The 18,503-nt window shown below is 44.7% G+C and overlaps 1 protein-coding gene across 1 annotated transcript in view; it reads left to right on the forward strand.

Annotated features, from left to right (window-relative positions):
- The first annotated feature begins 5,825 nt into the window (after positions 1 to 5,825).
- The window catches only part of LOC140469291 (uncharacterized), a 78,483-nt gene continuing 65,805 nt past the window's right edge, over positions 5,826 to 18,503 (forward strand). Inside the window, exons 1-2 of the mRNA XM_072565646.1 lie at positions 5,826 to 5,873; positions 12,486 to 14,664. Coding sequence (XP_072421747.1) covers positions 5,826 to 5,873; positions 12,486 to 14,664 — 2,227 coding nt within the window. The remainder of the gene's footprint in view (positions 5,874 to 12,485; positions 14,665 to 18,503) is intronic.

An 18,503-nucleotide genomic window follows, 5' to 3' on the forward strand; every position in this document is an offset into this window, starting at 1 on the left:
GACTGTTAGGTCTGTTTCCATGCTCTATATCTCTATGACTCTAATACTAAGGAGCTGTTTTCCTTCAATGTTCCCTGGTTTACTGCAACCATGAGCAATGGATCTGGCCAAAAACAGGGGTTAATGCCACTGTGTTTAGGGGTGCAACAGAGGCATAGAGAATCACCAGCAAACCCAGGACCAGCAGCAGCCAAAAATGCACAAGCACAATGTTTTTTGCATTACACCAGTGAATACACTGAAAAAAGTACTTCATTGGCAGTAAAGTACTTTGACATATTCAATGCATGTGTAAAATGCTGTACAAATGTGTCTTTTCTTCTTTGTTCTTTTAGGTCTCCATTAATTTCTTTATTTCTCTAATGATTGTGATTGTGGCTTGAGCCATCTAGGCATTAAGTGCACAGACCGACCACATCCCCCCCCCCCCCCCCCCTCCGCCAACCTCTCAGTCTCTGTTTTCAGATGTTGCTTTAAACGTCTGCTCACTTGCACTTTTGAGCTGCTTCTGTAGATTTGCATGAATATGTTTCTCATTCAAGTTCCATGAAGCAGCTTGAGATATTTTAATACTTTAAAAGCACAATATAGTAGTTAATTGTTGTTGCTCTTGTAGGTGCTGTATCATGAGAGATTTGGTTGCATGGATTCAAATCCTGGACTCCAATCCCAGATGTGAAAGCCTCAGGGAGACCTGCAGTCATCTTCATCAAAGACTGAGACGTTTATGCCACTTTGCCCCCTCCTCTGGTCATAGAGTTCTATTGCAAGCATTAGAATATTTTCATTATCCATAAAAGACAAGCTGGAGACACTGCATGTAAAATATTATTCTATGTTCAGAATCATTTCCTTTATGGAATTAGTTCTTCTGGTTCACTTTACAATATCATGCTAAAAGATAAGAGTTTGACTGTCTTGTGGAATTCATGCTCTTGATAATGGGTCAAATTTTACCAGTTGCTCAGAATAGAATGTGCAGATAAATGGAAGTGGGGGTCTCACAAGGAATTTTTTTTAATGAGGTAGAAATGAATGTCACATTTACTCTTCTTCTCAATTTGTTGGGAGGAAGTTTCTAAAGGCAGTGTGCTCATCAGCAGTGGGAAACTAATTGAGGTGCAGATATTTCTGGGGTCAAAGGAATGTTTTCAGTGGTGCCCTGGAGCTCCACAGTGATGGCAGCTTATCGTTGCTGAGGAGACAACTATGCAATGGGAAGTCAGAGTGTAATAAAGGTGATTTGTAATCTGCATGTTATTGGCATAAATTGACAAGCTTGACCACAGAGACTTGCAGTTGCATGATCATCGCATTAAGACAAGTGCTGGTGGTGAAGATATCATCCTGCAGAAAAATCTAGTTCTTAAAAGGAAGGAAAGTAAATGAAAGATGGACAAACTCAGCTATTACGGCAGCATCTGTGGAGAGAGAAATAGAGTTAATATGGTCCTTCTTTAATTTCAAATTTTCAGTAGTGGTCTGCTTTTATTCTAGATCTGAAAATATCATCACCTCAACATAAACTACTTTGTTCACACTCCAAAAGCACACAGACCAGCATAATAATCACAATTTGACTAACCAATGTCTAAGAGTCGCAGTACCTGCTAAATACGTGGACCAGCCCAAAATAAATTCTAGGCGAAAGTGAGGACTGCAGATGCTGGAGATTAGAGTGGTGCTGGAAATGCACAGCAGGTCAGGCAGCATCTGAGGAGCAGGAAAATCGACGTTTCAGGCAGGAGCCCTTCATCAGGAATGAGGCTGCAAGCCTTGGGTTGGAAGATAAATGGGAGAGGGTGGGGCTGGGGAGAAGGTAGTTGGGAGTGCAATAGGTGGATGGAGGAAGGGGTAAAAGTGATAGATCGGAGAGGAGGGTGGAAAGAAAGATTGACAGGTCATGAGGATGGTGCTGAGCTGGAAGGTTGGAACTGGGTAAGGTGGGGGGAGGGGAAATGAGGCCCTGGGGTTGAAGTGTTCCGAGGCAGAAGATGAAGCGTTCTTCCTCCAGGTGTCGGGTGGTGAGGGAGTGGCAGTGGAGGAGGCCCAGGACCTGCATGTCCTCGGCAGAGTGGGAGGGAGAGTTGAAATGTTCGGCCATGGGGCAGTGGGGTTGATTGGTGCAGGTGTCATGGAGATGTTACCTGAAGCGCTCTGCGAGAAGTTGTCCAGTCTCCACATGTAAAGGATAACACATTGGGACCAATGGATGTAATAAATGACATTTGTGGAAGTGCAGGTGAAACTTTGATGGATGTGGAAGGCTCCTTTGGGGCGTTGAAATGTGGTGGTGGGGGGGGGGTGGGGGTGGGGGGCGATGTGGGCGCAGGTTTTGCAATTCCTGCGGTGGCACGGGAAGGTGTCAGGAATTAAGTGTGGTTGTTGGGGGTGGTGGACCAGGTAGTCACGGAGAGAACTATCTTTGCGGAAAGTGGATAGGGGTGGGGAGCCAAATAAACCCCTGGTGGTGGGATCCATTTTAGGTGGCGGGGTCCATTTTAGGTGGCGGAAATGTCGGCGGATGATGCGGTTTATGCAGAGGTTGGTGAGGTGGAAGGTGAGGACCGGGGGTTTCTTGTTGCGGTTGGAGGAGTGGGGTTTGAGGGCGAAGGTGCGGGACATGGACAAGATTTGTTGGGGGGGGCATCTTCAATGACGTGGGAGGGGAAATTACAGTCATTAAAGAAGGAGGCCATCTGGTGTGTTCTGTGGAACTGGGCAGAGGCAGAGGAATTGGGAATGCGGAATTGCATTTTTGCAGGAGGTAGGGTGGGAGGAGGTGTAATCCAGGTAGCTGTGGGAGTCGGTGGGTTTGTAAAAAATGTCGGTGTTGTGTCAGTTGTCGTTGATGGAGATGGAGAGGTCCAGGAAGGGGAAGGAGATGTCTGAGATGGTCCATGTGAATTTAAAGTCAGGGTGGAATGTGTTGGTGAAATTGGTGATCTGCTCAAACTCCTCGCGGGAGCACAAGATGGCGCCGATGCAGTCATCAATGTAGCGGAGGAAAAGGTGGGGAGTGGTGCCGGTGTAACTAGAAAAGATGGGCTGTTCTACATAGCCGACAAAGAGTCATAGCTGGGGCCCATATGGGTGCCCATGGCCACCCCTTTCTTCTGGAGGAGGTGGGAGGGGATTTGAAAGAGAAATTGTTGAGCGTGAAGACCACCAACAATTTATCACTCCCCTTCCTACTCTGCGGAGGACATGCAGGTCCTGGCCCTCCTCCACCGCCACTCCCTCATCACCTGATGCCTGGAGGAAGAATGCCTCATCCTCCGCCTGGGAACACTTCAACCCCAGCACATTAATGTGGACTTCACCAGTTTCCTCATTTCCCCTTCCAAAACTAAATTCTGTCTTTTCATCTTGAAATGCTTTTTGAAAGCAGGAATTTGTTGAGCAATTTAACAGCAAGAAAGATGTTGTAGTGGAGAATTTGGACTCAGACAAATAACTAGATATAAAGAAGAGGGTCTTTTTTCAGTCATGGATGGTGAAAGTTAATGAGGATCAAGGAGTGAATGTTGAGGAAGACATGAATGTGATTAAACAGAACATCTATAAACTACATAGAGAGTCACCATTTGCTGACGGCATGATCATTTTATGCACAGACTTGTCTTTGTGTATGCATGATAGTTGAGGCAATGAAAACTATTCTATGTAAATGTATATTGTCTTTTTCTTGTCAATAATCAAGGTCTAAGAGGGAATCAGACCTTTTGGGAATGAGGCCTGAGGTAAATAAATCACCTGGACCAGATGGGCTACATCCCACTACATATCCGCCCATGTCTGCCCCCAGCTCTCTTGATGTTCTGGTATGCTGCTGGTGTCTTCCAATGTGAAAACAGATGGAAAGTACCTATTCTGTTCCTCCATCATTTATTTTCTTCCCATTTCTCCCCATTACTACTTCTCCAACCCAAATTTCCAGTGGTCCAATATTCACTCTTGCTTCTCTCTTAATATTTAGAGATGCAAAACTATATTTCATAAATCCTGAATAGTTAAGCCAATAAACCTCAACAGGTCACTTACTGTTCTATATGATTCCATCCAAAGTACCCTTACACATTGAGATCCTGAGATTCATTTGCTTCTCCTATCGGAATCACCAAATATGAAACAATGGGCGGCACGGTGGCACAGTGGTTAGCACTGCTGCCTCACAGCACCAGAGACCCGGCTTCAATTCCTGCCTCAGGCAACTGTCTGTATGTAGTTTGCACAATCTCCCCGTGTCTGCGTGGGTTTCCTCCGGGTGCTCCGGTTTCCTACCACAGTCCAAAAATGTGTAGGGTAGGTGAATTGGCCATGCTAAATTGCCCATAGTGTTAGGTGAAGGGGTAAATGTGGGGAATGGGTCTGGGTGTGTTGCTCTATGGAGGGTCGGTGTGGACTTGTTGGGCTGAAGAGCCTGTTTCCACACCGTAAGTAATCTAATCTAATCTTAAAAAAACCTCTTGCAATCCTCATTTATGTTATTAGCTAGCTTACCCTCATGTTTCATTTTTTTCCCCGTTTATATCTTTGTTAAGTGCCCTCTGCTAGTTTTTAAAGGCTTCCCACCAACCTTCACCACAATGTATGTTTTTGTTTTGCTTTTCTGCTGTCCCTGACTTCCTTTATCAGCCATGGTTGTCTCATCCTCCCCTCAGTACATTTCTTCTTCCTTGGGATGAGTTTCTGCTGTACCTCCCAAATTAGCCCCAGAAACTCCTGCCATTGCTGCTCCACTATCTTCCCTGCTAGGCTCCCCTTTCAACCAACTCTGGCCAGCTCCTACCTCATATCTTTGTAGTTACTTTTACTCAATTGTAATACTGTTACATCTGATTCCAGCTTCTCCCTCTCAAACTGCAGTTTGAATTCTGTCATATTATGGTCACTGCCCATTAGAGGTTCCTTCGCCTTAAGCTTCTTAACCAAGACTGCCTCATTACAAATCACCAAATTCAGAATTGCCTGTTCCCTAGTGAGCTCTCTCACAAGCTGTTCAAAAAAAACTGTCTTGTAGACATTCCACAAATTCCATTCCTTGGGATCCACTACCAATCTGATTTTCCAGTTGACCTGCATATTGAGGTATCTTGTGATTATTGCAATAGTGTCTTTCTTCTATGTCTTTTCTATCTGCTGATTTATTTTCTTCCCTAAATCTTGACGAGTACACCTGTACACAACTCCTATCAAAGTCTTTTTTTCCCTTTTGCAGTTTCTCAACTTTCCCCACACAGATTTTACACCTTCTGATTCCATATCATGTCTTGCCTTTGATTTAATTTCATTTCTTACTAACTCCTCTGCCCATCTCTCTGTCCTTTTGATAGGATGTGTATTCCTGGATATTTAATTGCCGGCCCATTCAGCAGTGGGTATGCCATTGAATGTCAAAGGGTGATTGTCAGATTCTCTCTTGTTGAAGACGTTCATTGCTTGGCACCCGTGTGGTACAAATGTTTCTTACCATTTATCAGTTCGGGCTAGATATTGTCTAGGACTTGCTTCCCACAGATACACATTTCTTCAATATCTAAGGTGTTTTGAATGGCGCTGAACACAATCATCAGCAAACTTCCTCACATATGACCTTACAATGGAGTTATACAGGGTCAAAAATATTTATCTGTAAGTAAAGCTTATGGAGTTAAAATTTGAAGAATAATGCTAGAGGCTTACCAGACACACTGGGGGCAAAAAAGAGAGATATGGAAGAAATCAGAGTAATGACTTTCTTGGAAGGAATTCAAGTGGATGTTTTGTTTAGAATGAGGCATGGATCAGTTCAATGTAAATGGTAGGCTGAAAAAGCCGGTGCTATGGCAGATACCAAACATGAAGCAGACAGAATGCATTCTAGAACAACAGTAAGAGAAATGCACCAATGAGCAACACTGGGTGAGGCACTGGAGAGACAATTTATCCAAGTTGGGACGGAAGAGTAAAATGTTAAGGTATTAAAAAGGGACAGAGGCTTTGAGTGAAGGGAAATGAAAAGAAAATGGTACAGTGCTAAAAGGCAGCTGACAAATAAGTAGTGGAGGAGGTCATGATATGGTAATTCATCAATCACACTACCAGTGGCTTGAAGTCTATGAATGGTGAGGGTGTACATGTAGATGAATGCAGTGCGCATTGATCAGCAAAATAATGGATAGGATTGGATGACAAGTGGAGAAAATTATTGATATAATGAACAGTGTGGGCAACGGCTTAAAGCACTGAAACATTTAAGCTACTGAGAAATGATCAGTAAACCATCAGCTGCGTGACAGATTTGAAAGTATTTTAGGCAGCTGGGAACAAAGTGCACTGTGCCAGGCTATATAATAAATGCTCATAGTTTCCTGAACTTATCTCCACAGAATAAATTTAGATGCAGCATCATAAAGCAACAACTAGATTTGTGGAGGGAAAGCAGAGTTAACGTTTGGGTCCCATGAACCTTCAGCAGAACTTTTGCTTTTGTTCCTGGTTTCCAGCATCTGCAGTTCTTTGTATGTTTTTTTGGTTTAGTAACATATTAGGTTTGTTAGATTCTTGAAGTTGAGTTTATAATCCAGTTAAACGGTGGACTATGAATCTAGTACAAGCTTTTCCTGTAATCAAATAACTCATGGGAATTAAACAGAATTTTTAAATTCGTTCTGTAGAATGTGGGCATCGCTGGCTGGCCAGCATTTATTGCCCATCCCTAGTTACCCTTAAGAGGATGGTAATGAGCTCTACGTTTGAATCACTGAAGTTCATCTGCTGTTGAGTTGATCCACAATGCCATTAGGGGGCGGAATTCTAGGATTTTGACCCAGTGACATTGAAGAAACGGTGATATATTTCCAAGTCAGGATGGTGAGTGGCTTGCAAGGGAATTGACGGTGGTGGTGTTCCCATACATCTGCTGCCCTTGTCCTTCTATATGGAAATTGTCATGTGTTTGGAAGGCGCTGTGTCTGAGGGGCTTTGGCGAATTTCTTCAGTGCATCTTGTAAATAGTACACACTGCTCTGACTGAGTGACTGAGATGGTGGAGGGACTGGATGCTTGTGGATACAGTGCTAATCAAGTGGGCTATTTTATCCTGGATGGTGTCAAGCTTCTTAAAGGTTGGTGGGGTTGCACTTATGCAGACAAGTGGAGAGTCATAGAAATGTACAGCACAGAAACAGACCCTTTGGTCCAACCCGTCCATGCTGACCAGGTATCCCAACCCAATCTAGTCCCACCTGCCAGCACCTGGCCCATTTCCCTCCAAACCATTCCTATTTATATAGCCATCCAGATGCCTTTTAAATGTTGCAATTGTACTAGCCTCCACCACTTCCTCTGGCAACTCATTCCATACACATACCACCCTCTGAGTAAAACTGTTGTCTCTTATGTCTCCTTTATATCTTTCCCTTCTCACCCTAAACCTATACCCTTTAGTTCTGGACTCCCCACTCCAGGTATTCCATCACACTCCGGACTTGTGACTTGTAGATGGTGGATAGGTGTTGGGGAGTCAGGAGCTGAGTTATTTGCTGCAGTATTCCTACCATCTGATCTGCTCTTGGTGGAACTATGTTTATGTGGTGAGTCCAGTTGAGTTTCTGCTCAATGATAACTCCCAGGATATTGGTAGCGGGATATTCAATGATGGTAAGACCAGTGAACGTTGAGGGGCAGTGTTAAGATTGTCTCTTATTGGTGATGGTCATAGCCTGACATTTGTTTGGCATGAATGTCATTTGCCACTTGTCAGTCCAAGCCTGGATGTTGTCCAGCTCTTGTTACATTTGGACATGGACTGCTCAAGTATCTGAGGAGTCACAAATGGTGCTGAATATTGTGCAATGATCAGCGAACATCCTCACTTCTGACCTTATGATGGACGGCAGGTCATTGGAGGGAATGAATTTAAATCAACCATATTGGAAGAATATTCAAATAATCAGCAAAATGAATGTGAAGTAGGTTATCTTGTTTACACTTAGAAAGAATAGTTATTTTAAGTTTTTTTTTATTATTGCAGTATTTATCTGGTCCAATGTGATCTAGAACAATCTCAGATAAAGAGACAAAACAGATATAAAAGGAACCTAAAGGGCAACCTTTTCACACAGAGGGTGGTGCATGTATGATTTGAGCTGCCAGGAGATTTGGTGGAGGTTGGTACAATTACAATATTTAAAAGGAATTTGGATGGGTATAAACAGAAATTGCTGGAAAAACTAAGCAGATCTGGCAGCATCTGTGGGAAGAGAGCAGAATTACTGTTTCAGGTTCCGTGAACCTTCTTCAGTACCCGTTGTAGCTAGGAAAAGGTTGGTATACATGCTGAAGGTGAGGTGAGGGAATGGGGCAATGAGTAAACAATAGATGGAGATAAAGCCCAGAGAGAAAAACAGTTGGACAGACAAAGTAAAGGTCGGCCTCGGTGAATCAATAGCTGCTACTGGGGACCATTAGATTCATAGTATTGTACAGCATGGATATAGACCCTTTTGTCCAACTTGTCCATGCCGACCAGTTTTCCTAAATCAATCTATTCCCATTTGTCAGCATTTGTTCCACATCCCTCTAATGTCTTCCTGTTCATATACCCATAGAGATGCCTTTTAAATGTAGTAATTGTACAAGCCTCCACCACTTCTTCTGGCAGCTCATTCCATACATGCGCTGCCTTCTGCATGAAAACATTGCCTGTTAGGTCCCTTTTGTATCTTTCCCCACCACCTTAAACCTACACCGTCTAGTTATGGACTCCTCTACCATGGGAAAAAGACCTTGGCTATAAACCATAGCTATGCCCCTCAATTTTATAAACCTCTATAAGGTCAACCCTTAGCCTCCAATACTCCAGGGAAAATAGCCCCAACCTATTCAGCCTGTCCCTATAGATCAAACCCTTCTACCCCAGCAATATTTTTGTCAATCTTTTCTGCACCCTAGCAAGTTTAACAACATTGTTCCTATAGCAAATTGAATGCAGTCTTCCAAAGGTGGCCCAATCAATGTCACAAAGTGATATCCTAATTCCTGCACTCAATGCAATGACCAATGAAGGCAAATGGACCAAACATCTTTGTGACTACCCTGTCTACCTGTAACTCTACCTTCAAGGAACAATGAATAAAGTATGTTTGTTTGGCAACATTTCTCCTATCATTCTATGTATAAGTCCTGCCCTGGTTTGCCTTACCAAAACTAGTAGCTGACAGTGGAATAATTGCAGTCGAAAAGTGTGGTGCTGGGAAAGCACAGCCAGTAAGGCAGCATGCAAGGAGCAGACGAATCGACGTTTCGGACATAAGCTCTTCATCAGAAATGATTATGACAGCCTGGTAGAAAGGACATGGTAGAAGGTGCTCTGGTCCTAAAATTATCAAATTTGATGTTGAGTTCTGAAGGCCGTAGGGCCCTCAAGCCAAAAATGAAATGCGTATCTTCCAGCTTGTGTTGAACTTCATAGGAGCACTGCAGCAAACCTGAGACAGAAATGTTGGTCACTGGACCCAAATCATTAATTCTGATTTCTCTCCACAGATGCTGCCAGACCTGCTGAGTTTGTCCAGCAATTTTTGGGTTGTTTCTTGTTCTATGCGCTTTTGCTACTTTACTTTATTTCCTTGCTTTTTTAAGAATTGATTTACGGCTTGTTTCTCACTTTATGCCTTCACATTCTCTGCAGTTTTTTTTATTCTTGCCTCTCTTGGAGAGAACCTTTGTTACTTTACTTTTACCAGACTGTTTGGCTGTTGTATCATGAAATATTTTGTTATTTAATTTTCCATGGTCTCCAGCCTATCCTACCACAAACCATCTCCTTTGTTCCTCCTATTTCCTCTCCCTCCCCATGGCTTAAAAAGTCTTCATCATGACAGTATTTATTTTCAGTTATAAATGATGAAAGGTCATCAGTTGAAACACTATCTCTGTGTCTCTCCAGAAATATCTTCTGACCCATTGATCAAAATGTTCCTACTTTTTAAAAAGTTAATTCAAATTTTCAGCATCTGTTTATTTTCACATTCAGCTCATTTCTTTATCAAGCGCATAGCGAGAATAAAACTAAACTGAGTACGTTCTAAATATAGCTATTGAGAGATCATTGTTATCATGTTATTGTTCTATACTCTGAAATTAAATGTAATTTTGTTTTTTTCTGCTTATTTATAGATGAAATAGTTAAAGCCCATCAATGTAACCGAAATATATTTAGTGAAGTTTGATATGATTTGGAGCTCAGGTTTGATGTTTTGGATGTAAGTTTGCTCACTGCTTCAGCTCAGCAAGCAAACTTACATCCGGAAATATATTTAATCAAACGGGAGCATTAAAAGTGCCAATCTTAAGGTTTAGTGTAATTTAGTGGCAGCAATGAAAGAATGGAACATTGTGCGCAATTCTGGTCTCTCCCCTATAGGGAGAACGTTGTGAAACTTGAAAGGGTTCAGAAAAGATTTACAAGAATCTTGCCAGGGTTGGATGATTTGAGCTATAGGAAGAGGTTGAATAGGCTGGAGCTGTTTTCCCTGGAGGGTCAAAGGCTGAAGGTTGGCCTTATAGAGGTTTATAAAATCATCAGGAGCATGGATAGGGTAAATAGACAAGGTGTCTCCCCTGGGGTGGGGGAGTCCAGAACTAGAGGGCATTGGCTTAAGGTGAGGGGGAAACATTTAAAAGGGATCTAAGGGGCAATGTTTTCATGCAGAGGGTGGTGTGTGTATGGAATGAGCTGCTGAGGAAGTGGTGGAGGCTGGTAAAATTACAACATTGAAAAGGCATATGAATAGGAAGGGTTTAGAGGGATATGGGCCAATTGCTGGCAAATGGGTCTAGATTAGGTTAAGATGTCTGGACGGCATGGATGAGTTGAACCAAAGAGTCTGTTTCTGTGCTGAACATCTTTATGATTGTAGAATCAAGCAGTAGTGTGGAAGAATCAAGATAGGAGGAGAAAGTGAAGACTGCAGATGCTGGAGATCAGAGCGCAGCAGGTCAGAAGAAGGGCTTATGCCCGAAACGTCAATTCCCCTGCTCCTTGGATGCTGCCTGACCTGCTGTGCTTTTCCAGCAACACATTTTCAGCAAGAATCAAGATACACAGTAACTTTCAATTGCTGATTTTACAGTTAATTATATTAAATCATTACATTTCCATGAATATCCATTACTACTACATGTAATACTCCCTTCCAATTAGAAACACAGAAAATTGTTCCAGGAGTAGGTCATTCAGCCCATTATGCCCACCCTGTAAGATCATGGCAGATCCTCTATCTCACTACCATATTCCTGCTCTCTTGCCTTGATAATTTTAGCCTCTAGAAACCTATTTTTTTATAAGTACATCGAGTGATTTGGCCTCCACAGCCTTCCATGGCAGAGAATTACGCAGGTTTACCACCTTGTGAGTGAAGAAATTTCTCCTAACCTTAGTCCTAAATTACCTACAACGTACTCTGAGATTATGATCCCTCGTTCTAAATCATCCACCTGGCAAAACATAATTCCTGCATCTAATCTGTTCAGCCTATCAGAAACATATGAGATTCTGTTGTGTTCTTTCCAATCTCAATGAATACAGGTCCTGTCAACGCGACCTTCCCTCATATGATAAACCAAATATAGGATAGAGATTTGTGTACGATTGCAGGCATACCTTCAATTGCTGGGGTCAGTTAGCTGGTTTGTGATACAGCCTAAAATGTGTTGCTGGAAAAGCGCAGCAGGTCAGGCAGCATCCAAGGAGCAGGAGAATCGACGTTTCGGGCATGAGCCCTTCTTCAGAAAGCCTGACAAGTGTGAGTTCATACCCCAAACTGGCTAACAATACCATGAACAACTCATCTTCTCAACCTCTCCCTTCACCTGAGGCATGATAACTCATGTTAAACTACTTCTAGTCTTCTCTCTCTAATGAAACAGTAGACCTATGGTCCAGCACAATAGCAGCTTTACCTTAAACGGAAACTGCAAAAGAAACTCAAATGTCTGGCAGCATCTGTGGAGGGAAAACAAATACAGAGTTGATGATTCAAGTCCAGTGACTCTTCTGTCCAACTATGAGAGAGTTAACTCTGTTTTGTCCTCTCCACTGATGCTGTCAGACCTGCTGAGTTTCTCCAGTAATTTGTTTTTGTTACAGATCTTGCAGCATCCACAATTCTTCGCTTTATTTTGGAGACCTGACGTAGAATGATAGAGATGTACAGCATGGAAACAGGCCATCTTCCAGTTCTAGGAGATAGAAATTTCTTCAGCTAGAGTGGTGAATCTATGGAGTTCATTGCTACAGAAGGCAGTGGAGGTCAGGTCATTGAGTATATTTAAGACTAAGACAGATAGGTTTTTGAGTGTCAAGGGGAACAAAGGTGATGGGGAGAATAGGGTGATGAAATTTGTCAGCCATGATTGAATGGCCTAATTTCTGTTGCTACGTCTTATGTTCTTAGATGTTCTTAGGTCCCTCACATATTCATGCGCGCTCTCGATAGCACTGCGCAGCTGCAGGGAGTCAGCAATTCGTGACAGACCGGCTCGTCCAGCGCAATCGCAACCGCAACCATACGGTTTGCGCAGCCGCACTAGCGGGGAGGGGACGCGACGCGGTGGGAGCGTGTGTCTTCTGGTGCTGGGAGGGCGGGAGAGTGAGTTGCGCGTGCGCCCAGCTGCGAACACCTGACAACAATGGGTTGACGGTTGGTCACGTGCAGGGCCGCCTGGAACCAGGAGCGGCCATGAAGTGGAGCCGGCCGTTCCGTTTGCTCTTGATGTTGTGGCTGACGGCGCCGTCCGGGCAGCGAGTGGTCCCCGCCCAGGCGTCTCCGTCCCTCGCAGAGTCCACCCGGCCGGAGGGGGACACGCCGTCGCTGACGATCGAGCTGGACGAGGAGGACGAGGCGACCACGCCCGGTTCCTCGACCTCCGGCGGCGGCGCGGCGGCACCGCTGAAGATCGAGATCGACATGGAGGAGTCGACGGAGAACGGAACCGGCCGTTCCCCGGCGGACGCCACCGAGCCCGCCTGGCACCCCTACCTCATCAAGATATCGTCGGGCACCGGGACCGCCGCCGCTGCCGCCACCACGACCGGCGGCCCCGAGCTGGAGGTGCCCCCGCCGGGCTCCCTCATGGAGGAGACCATCGTCATGCAGCTGCCCGAGGCCAGCCCGGTGGCCACGAGCACCACCGTGACCCCGCCCCTGCTCATCATCGAGGAGCTGACCCCCAGCAGCCCGCCGGAGCCCGGCTCGGTGCTGCTGCTGGACTCGCCGACCGAGTCGGTCCTGGTCCTGGACGAGAAAGAGCGGAAGGCCAAGAGCGAGAAGCAGGCGCTCGCCCAGCTGCCAGGGAGCGCCCCTCACCGCCAGCAGAAAGGCGGCCCGCCGCCCACCAGGCAGAAGCTCAAACCCCCGAGCGGCAAGACCGCCGGCGAGGACGAGACGAGCCCTCCGCAAGTGTTCTTCCTCATCAAGGAAGTCGAGCAGGACGCGCCCGCCCTACAGCAGGAGCTTCCAATGGCCGTACAAGTCATTGGCAGTAATGCCAGTGTCCCGGGCATTAGCACCAAAGAAGCAGCCACTGTCACTCGTGTCCCAGACACCAGCGTAAAAGATGTGAGCACTGTTGCTAGTTCCACAGACATCATCGTCACCGAGGTGCCAGGCAGTGCCGATGTCGAGGACATAGGCACTGACAATAGTACTGTGGTCGTCAGTGGCATTGATACAGACAATATTACCAGTTCTCCAGACATCATCGCCACCACGGTCACTGGCGTTGAGGACATAAGCACCAGCAGCAGTGCTATGGTCATGGATACAGACACTGTCACCAAAACTCCAGACATCCTTCTCACCAAAGTCCCAAGCACTCTCGTTGAGGACATAGGCACCAACAGTACTCTAGTCATCAGTGGAACGGATTCAGACACTATACCCAAAATCTCAGGCACTGATGTTCAGGAGATCATCAACAGTACCGAGGTCCCAGTGATCAGTATCACAGATACAGAAAGTATCACCAAAGCCCCAGTTGTTAGTATCCAAGAGGATGTCACAAGCACTGATGCTCCAGTCATCGTCACTGGTACAGACACTAATTCCAAAACCCCAAGCTCCAATGTCCAGGAGGTCATCACCAGCACTAATGCCCCAGTCTTCATCCCAGTTACAGACACTAATTCCAAAGCACAAAGCACCAGCGTCCAGGAGGTCGTCACTGGCACTGATGCCCCAGTCATCAGTATCGCCGGTACAGATACTAATTCCAAAACTTTGGGCACCAGGGCCTTGGATTTTGTCACCAACACCAGTGCTCCAGTAATCAGTGTCACTGAAACCAACGCAATTGCTGAAGTTCCGACTGTCAGCGTCCAGAAAATCAACACCGGTACCATTGTCCCAGTCATCAGCGTTAGTGAGACAGAGTCTACCACCAAAACGCCAGCTATTATTTTGACAACTCAAGGCACAACCGATGTTGAGGAGATGGATTCTGAATTTGAAAACACTTTCCTTGACATGAGTGACAAAGGAATAAGTGTCACAAGTATTGTTGATAAAATAATAGTCCCAGAACCACATTTCAAGGAACTGTATTTTGATCAGCTTGTGGACCATTTCAGTTTCACCTCCCATCAAAAACTCTTCCGTCAAAGATATCTTTTATGCGGTGAGAGAGGAGCTTTACTTTTGAGTTTTCATTTTGGTATTGATACGCTAATGGTATAACAGTATCTGACTTCTAATTTAGATTAGATTCCATACAGTGTGGAAACAGACCCTTCGGCCCAACAAGTCCACACCCGCCCTCTGAAGAGCAATCCACCCAGACCCATTCCCCTACAATTCCCCCTGAATAATGCACCTAACACTATGGGCAATTTAGCATGGCTAGTTCACCTAACCTGCACATCTTCGGACTGTGGGAGGAAACCGGAGCACCCGGAGAAAACCCGGGCAGACACGGGGAGAATGTGCAAACTCCACACAGACAGTTGCCCAAGGTGGGAATTGAACCTGAGACCCTGGCGCTGTGAGGCAGCAGTGTTAAACACTGAGCCACCCTGATAAATTTATTCAGCAAATCAACCAGTAAGTAGGATGATGTGTGATGTAAAACATGCTGGCTTGCTCTTTAGTGAATTAACTGATCTTTTAGACGTTGGGATGGGAGGAGCAAAGGCTACAGTTTCTTTAGTAACTAGCCTATTTATAGCCACAGTTTGGATTCTCCCACATTGGGAGCATATCTGCATTTCTTTTACATTGAGGTCCAGACCACTTCTCAACTTTTTTGTGTGAAGAAGACCAGTCTTTTCTGATGATTTTTAAAGTTTTTTTGCATCATCTTTATCTGCACCATCTTCAGCGCCTCTATTCCTTTTAATATAAAGATTAGAATTGGTGTTAGCCTTTAGTATCAAGGAGAATAAACATCCAGACAAGATTATTAGAGGGATGGATAGTCAATGTTAGTTGCCTTTTCCCTTGGATGGGGGATTTCAAGACTGAGAGCATATTTTTAAGGTGGAAAGAGAAAGGTGTAAAAGACATGAGGGCCCAACTTGTTTTTAACACAGGTTGGCTCAGGTGTGGAATGAACTTATTGAGGAAGTGGCTGACGCAGATACCGAAGGGTCAAGATTAAGGTGGTGCTGGAAAAGCACAGTAGGTCAGGCAGCATTCGAGTAGCAGGAAAATTGACATTTCGGGCAAAAGCCCTTCATCAGAAATGAAACTGGGAGCGTCGGGGGGTGGAGAGATAAATGGGGTGGGGAGACTGGGGAGAAGGTAGCTGAGAGTGCAGGTGGGGAGGCTGGGGAGAAGGTAGCTGAGAGTGCAGGTGGGGAGGCTGGGGAGAAGGTAGCTGAGAGTGCAGTTGGGGGTAAAGGTGTTAAGTCAGGAGGGTGGAATGGAAGGTGGGAAGGAAGATTGACAGGCACGACAGGTCTTCTTCCCCAGCCCCCCCCCCCCCCCTCCCCTTTATCTCTCCATCCCCGAGGCACTCAACCTTGTTCCTGGTGAAGAACTTTTGCTCGAACCGTCGATTTTTCCTGCTCTTCGGATGCTACCTGAACTGCTGTGCTTTTCTAGGACCACTCCAATCTTGACTGTAATCTCAAGCGTCTGCAGTACCTACCTCTGCCTAGCAAGCACTGAAGGGTTTGTTTCTATGCTTCTATAACTTCTCTCTTGTCTGATATGTGTGTAAACTGAATGAAATTAGTTTTTCTGACCCTAAAGTTTCCTTTGGCTATCTGCCGATTTACCACCATCTTGAGTTCTTTAAAGGAAAATTGATGAACGGGTAAGTTGCTGCTAGGCACTCTAAAGCCATTCTAAATTATTTAACAAAGATAAGTGCATGAATGTTAAGAAAAAATTGACATATAAAAAGTATTTTGTTAATTCTAACTTTGAAACTGGTATCGAGTAGTTTTTAATATTTGCTTATTCTGTATGGTTGATCCTGAGGAGGTTGTATTTATTTTTGTTCCTAGTTGCCTTCGGATAATGATGATAGACTACTGGAGTCCTTGTTTTGATATTCACAATGGTAATGCATAGAATATATGATATGGAAACAGGCTGTTCGGTATATCCAGTTCATTTTAGTATTAATCATCCAGTAAGGGAAAGGATGTATCCAATGACCATGAAAACAGGGATGAAAGAAACCCTCCTTGTTCACTAATGTCCTTCACAAAAAGAATTATGCCATCTTACCTGGTCTTGCCTATATGTGACTCCAGATCAACAATGATGTGTTTGACTCAACTGTCCTCTAAAAACGCCTATCTGCTCAGTTGTAGCAATTACTATAAGATCTCAAAAGATAAATTGAACTGCACAGACTATCTGGCATCAGAAACAGCAGTGGCAAAAACAGCTCAGTAATAGTGGGAGGCACCGTGGCACAGTGGTTAGCACTGCTGCTTCACAGCGCCAGTGACCCAGGTTCAATTCCCGCCTCAGACGACTCTGTTTGCAAATCCTCCCTGTGTCTGCACGGGTTTCCTCTGGGTGCTTTGGTTTCTTCCCACCATCCAAAAATATGTAGGTTAGGTGAATTGGCTCTGCTAAAAATGCCCGTAGTGTTAGGTGAAGGGGTGTAAATGTAGGGGAATGGGTCTGGGTGGGTTGCACTTTGGCAGATCGGTGTGGACTTGTTAGGCCAAAGGGCCTGTTTCCGCACTGTAAGTAATCTAATCTAATCAAGCAACAGCCTAATACTGTATATTCCTACTACTGGCATTGCAGTCACAGTCACAATCATCATTCCTAGATATATCTTATCCCACCAGCAGGACAGGCCCGGCATAGCTGGCAGCACAGCAATATGGGAGTTTTCAACAATGAAACACAATGAAGTCTTGTGGCATCAGGTCAGATGTAGGCAAAAAAACCTCCTGTAGATTACCACGTACCATCTTTGGTCAGCTGATGGGTCAGTGCTCCTTTATGCTGTGGGTGGCAAGGTGTTAGTATGTACTCTGTAGAGGATTTCAATGTCCAATATAAAGAATGTCTCAGCAGCAGCATGATTTAATGGCATTGCTGCTAGACTAGGTCTGTGGAAAATGGTGAAGGAATCAACAAGAGGGAAAAACAATGATGGGGCAGCCCAGCACATCAGTATAAAAGATAAGCCATTCACAACAACCTACGGCAAGGAGTGTTGAGTGGATGATGTATCTCAGCTACCTCCAGAGGTCCCCAGCATGACGGATTCAAGCCAGTTTGATTTCCTCCACATGATATCAAGATACCACAAAGGCTGAGTGCTGGCTGCATTCTGGTTATAGTACTGAACATGTGCCCCAGACCTTTGTCGTGTCCTTGGCTAAGCTATTCCAGTGTAGCAACAACACTGGTGTGTATCTGCAATGGAAGATTGCTCAATTATGGCCATACAAAAAGCAGGACAAATACAACCCAGTCAATTACCACTGCATTGGTCTACTCATGAAGAACTGCAATAATTTGATAGAACGTGTCATCAATATTGCTCTCAAGTAGCACCTGCTTTAGCAACTACCTGCTCACTAATGGCCAGTTTGAGTTCCCTTGGCCACTCAGCTCCTGAAATTATTAATGTTGATTCAGGCATGGATAAGAGAAAGGTAAGGTGAGAAATGCATCCCTTGACATCAAAGCCATTTTTAACAGAGGACAGCAACAATGAGCTCTGGCAAAACTGGAATTAATGGCAATTGTGGAAAATCCTCTGCCGCTTGTTATTATACCTGCCATGTAGGAAGATGGTTGTGGTTGTTGGAGGTCAGTCATCCCAGCTCCAGGACATTTGTGCAGGATTTCCTGAGGTTAGTTTCCCAGACCTAACCATGTTCAGCTGCTTCAATGACCTTCCTTCCACCATAGTAGGAGAGACTAGGATCTGACGGCACAGCCTTGTTGTTTACCAAGAGTATGGTAAATCTGTGGCACTCAGCTCCGCAGAAGGCTGATGAGTGTACTTAAGACAAAGATAGGTTCTTAATGAGTAAA

Source organism: Chiloscyllium punctatum, chromosome 49, assembly GCF_047496795.1.
Source record: "Chiloscyllium punctatum isolate Juve2018m chromosome 49, sChiPun1.3, whole genome shotgun sequence".
NCBI classification, from domain to species: Eukaryota; Metazoa; Chordata; class Chondrichthyes; order Orectolobiformes; family Hemiscylliidae; genus Chiloscyllium; species Chiloscyllium punctatum.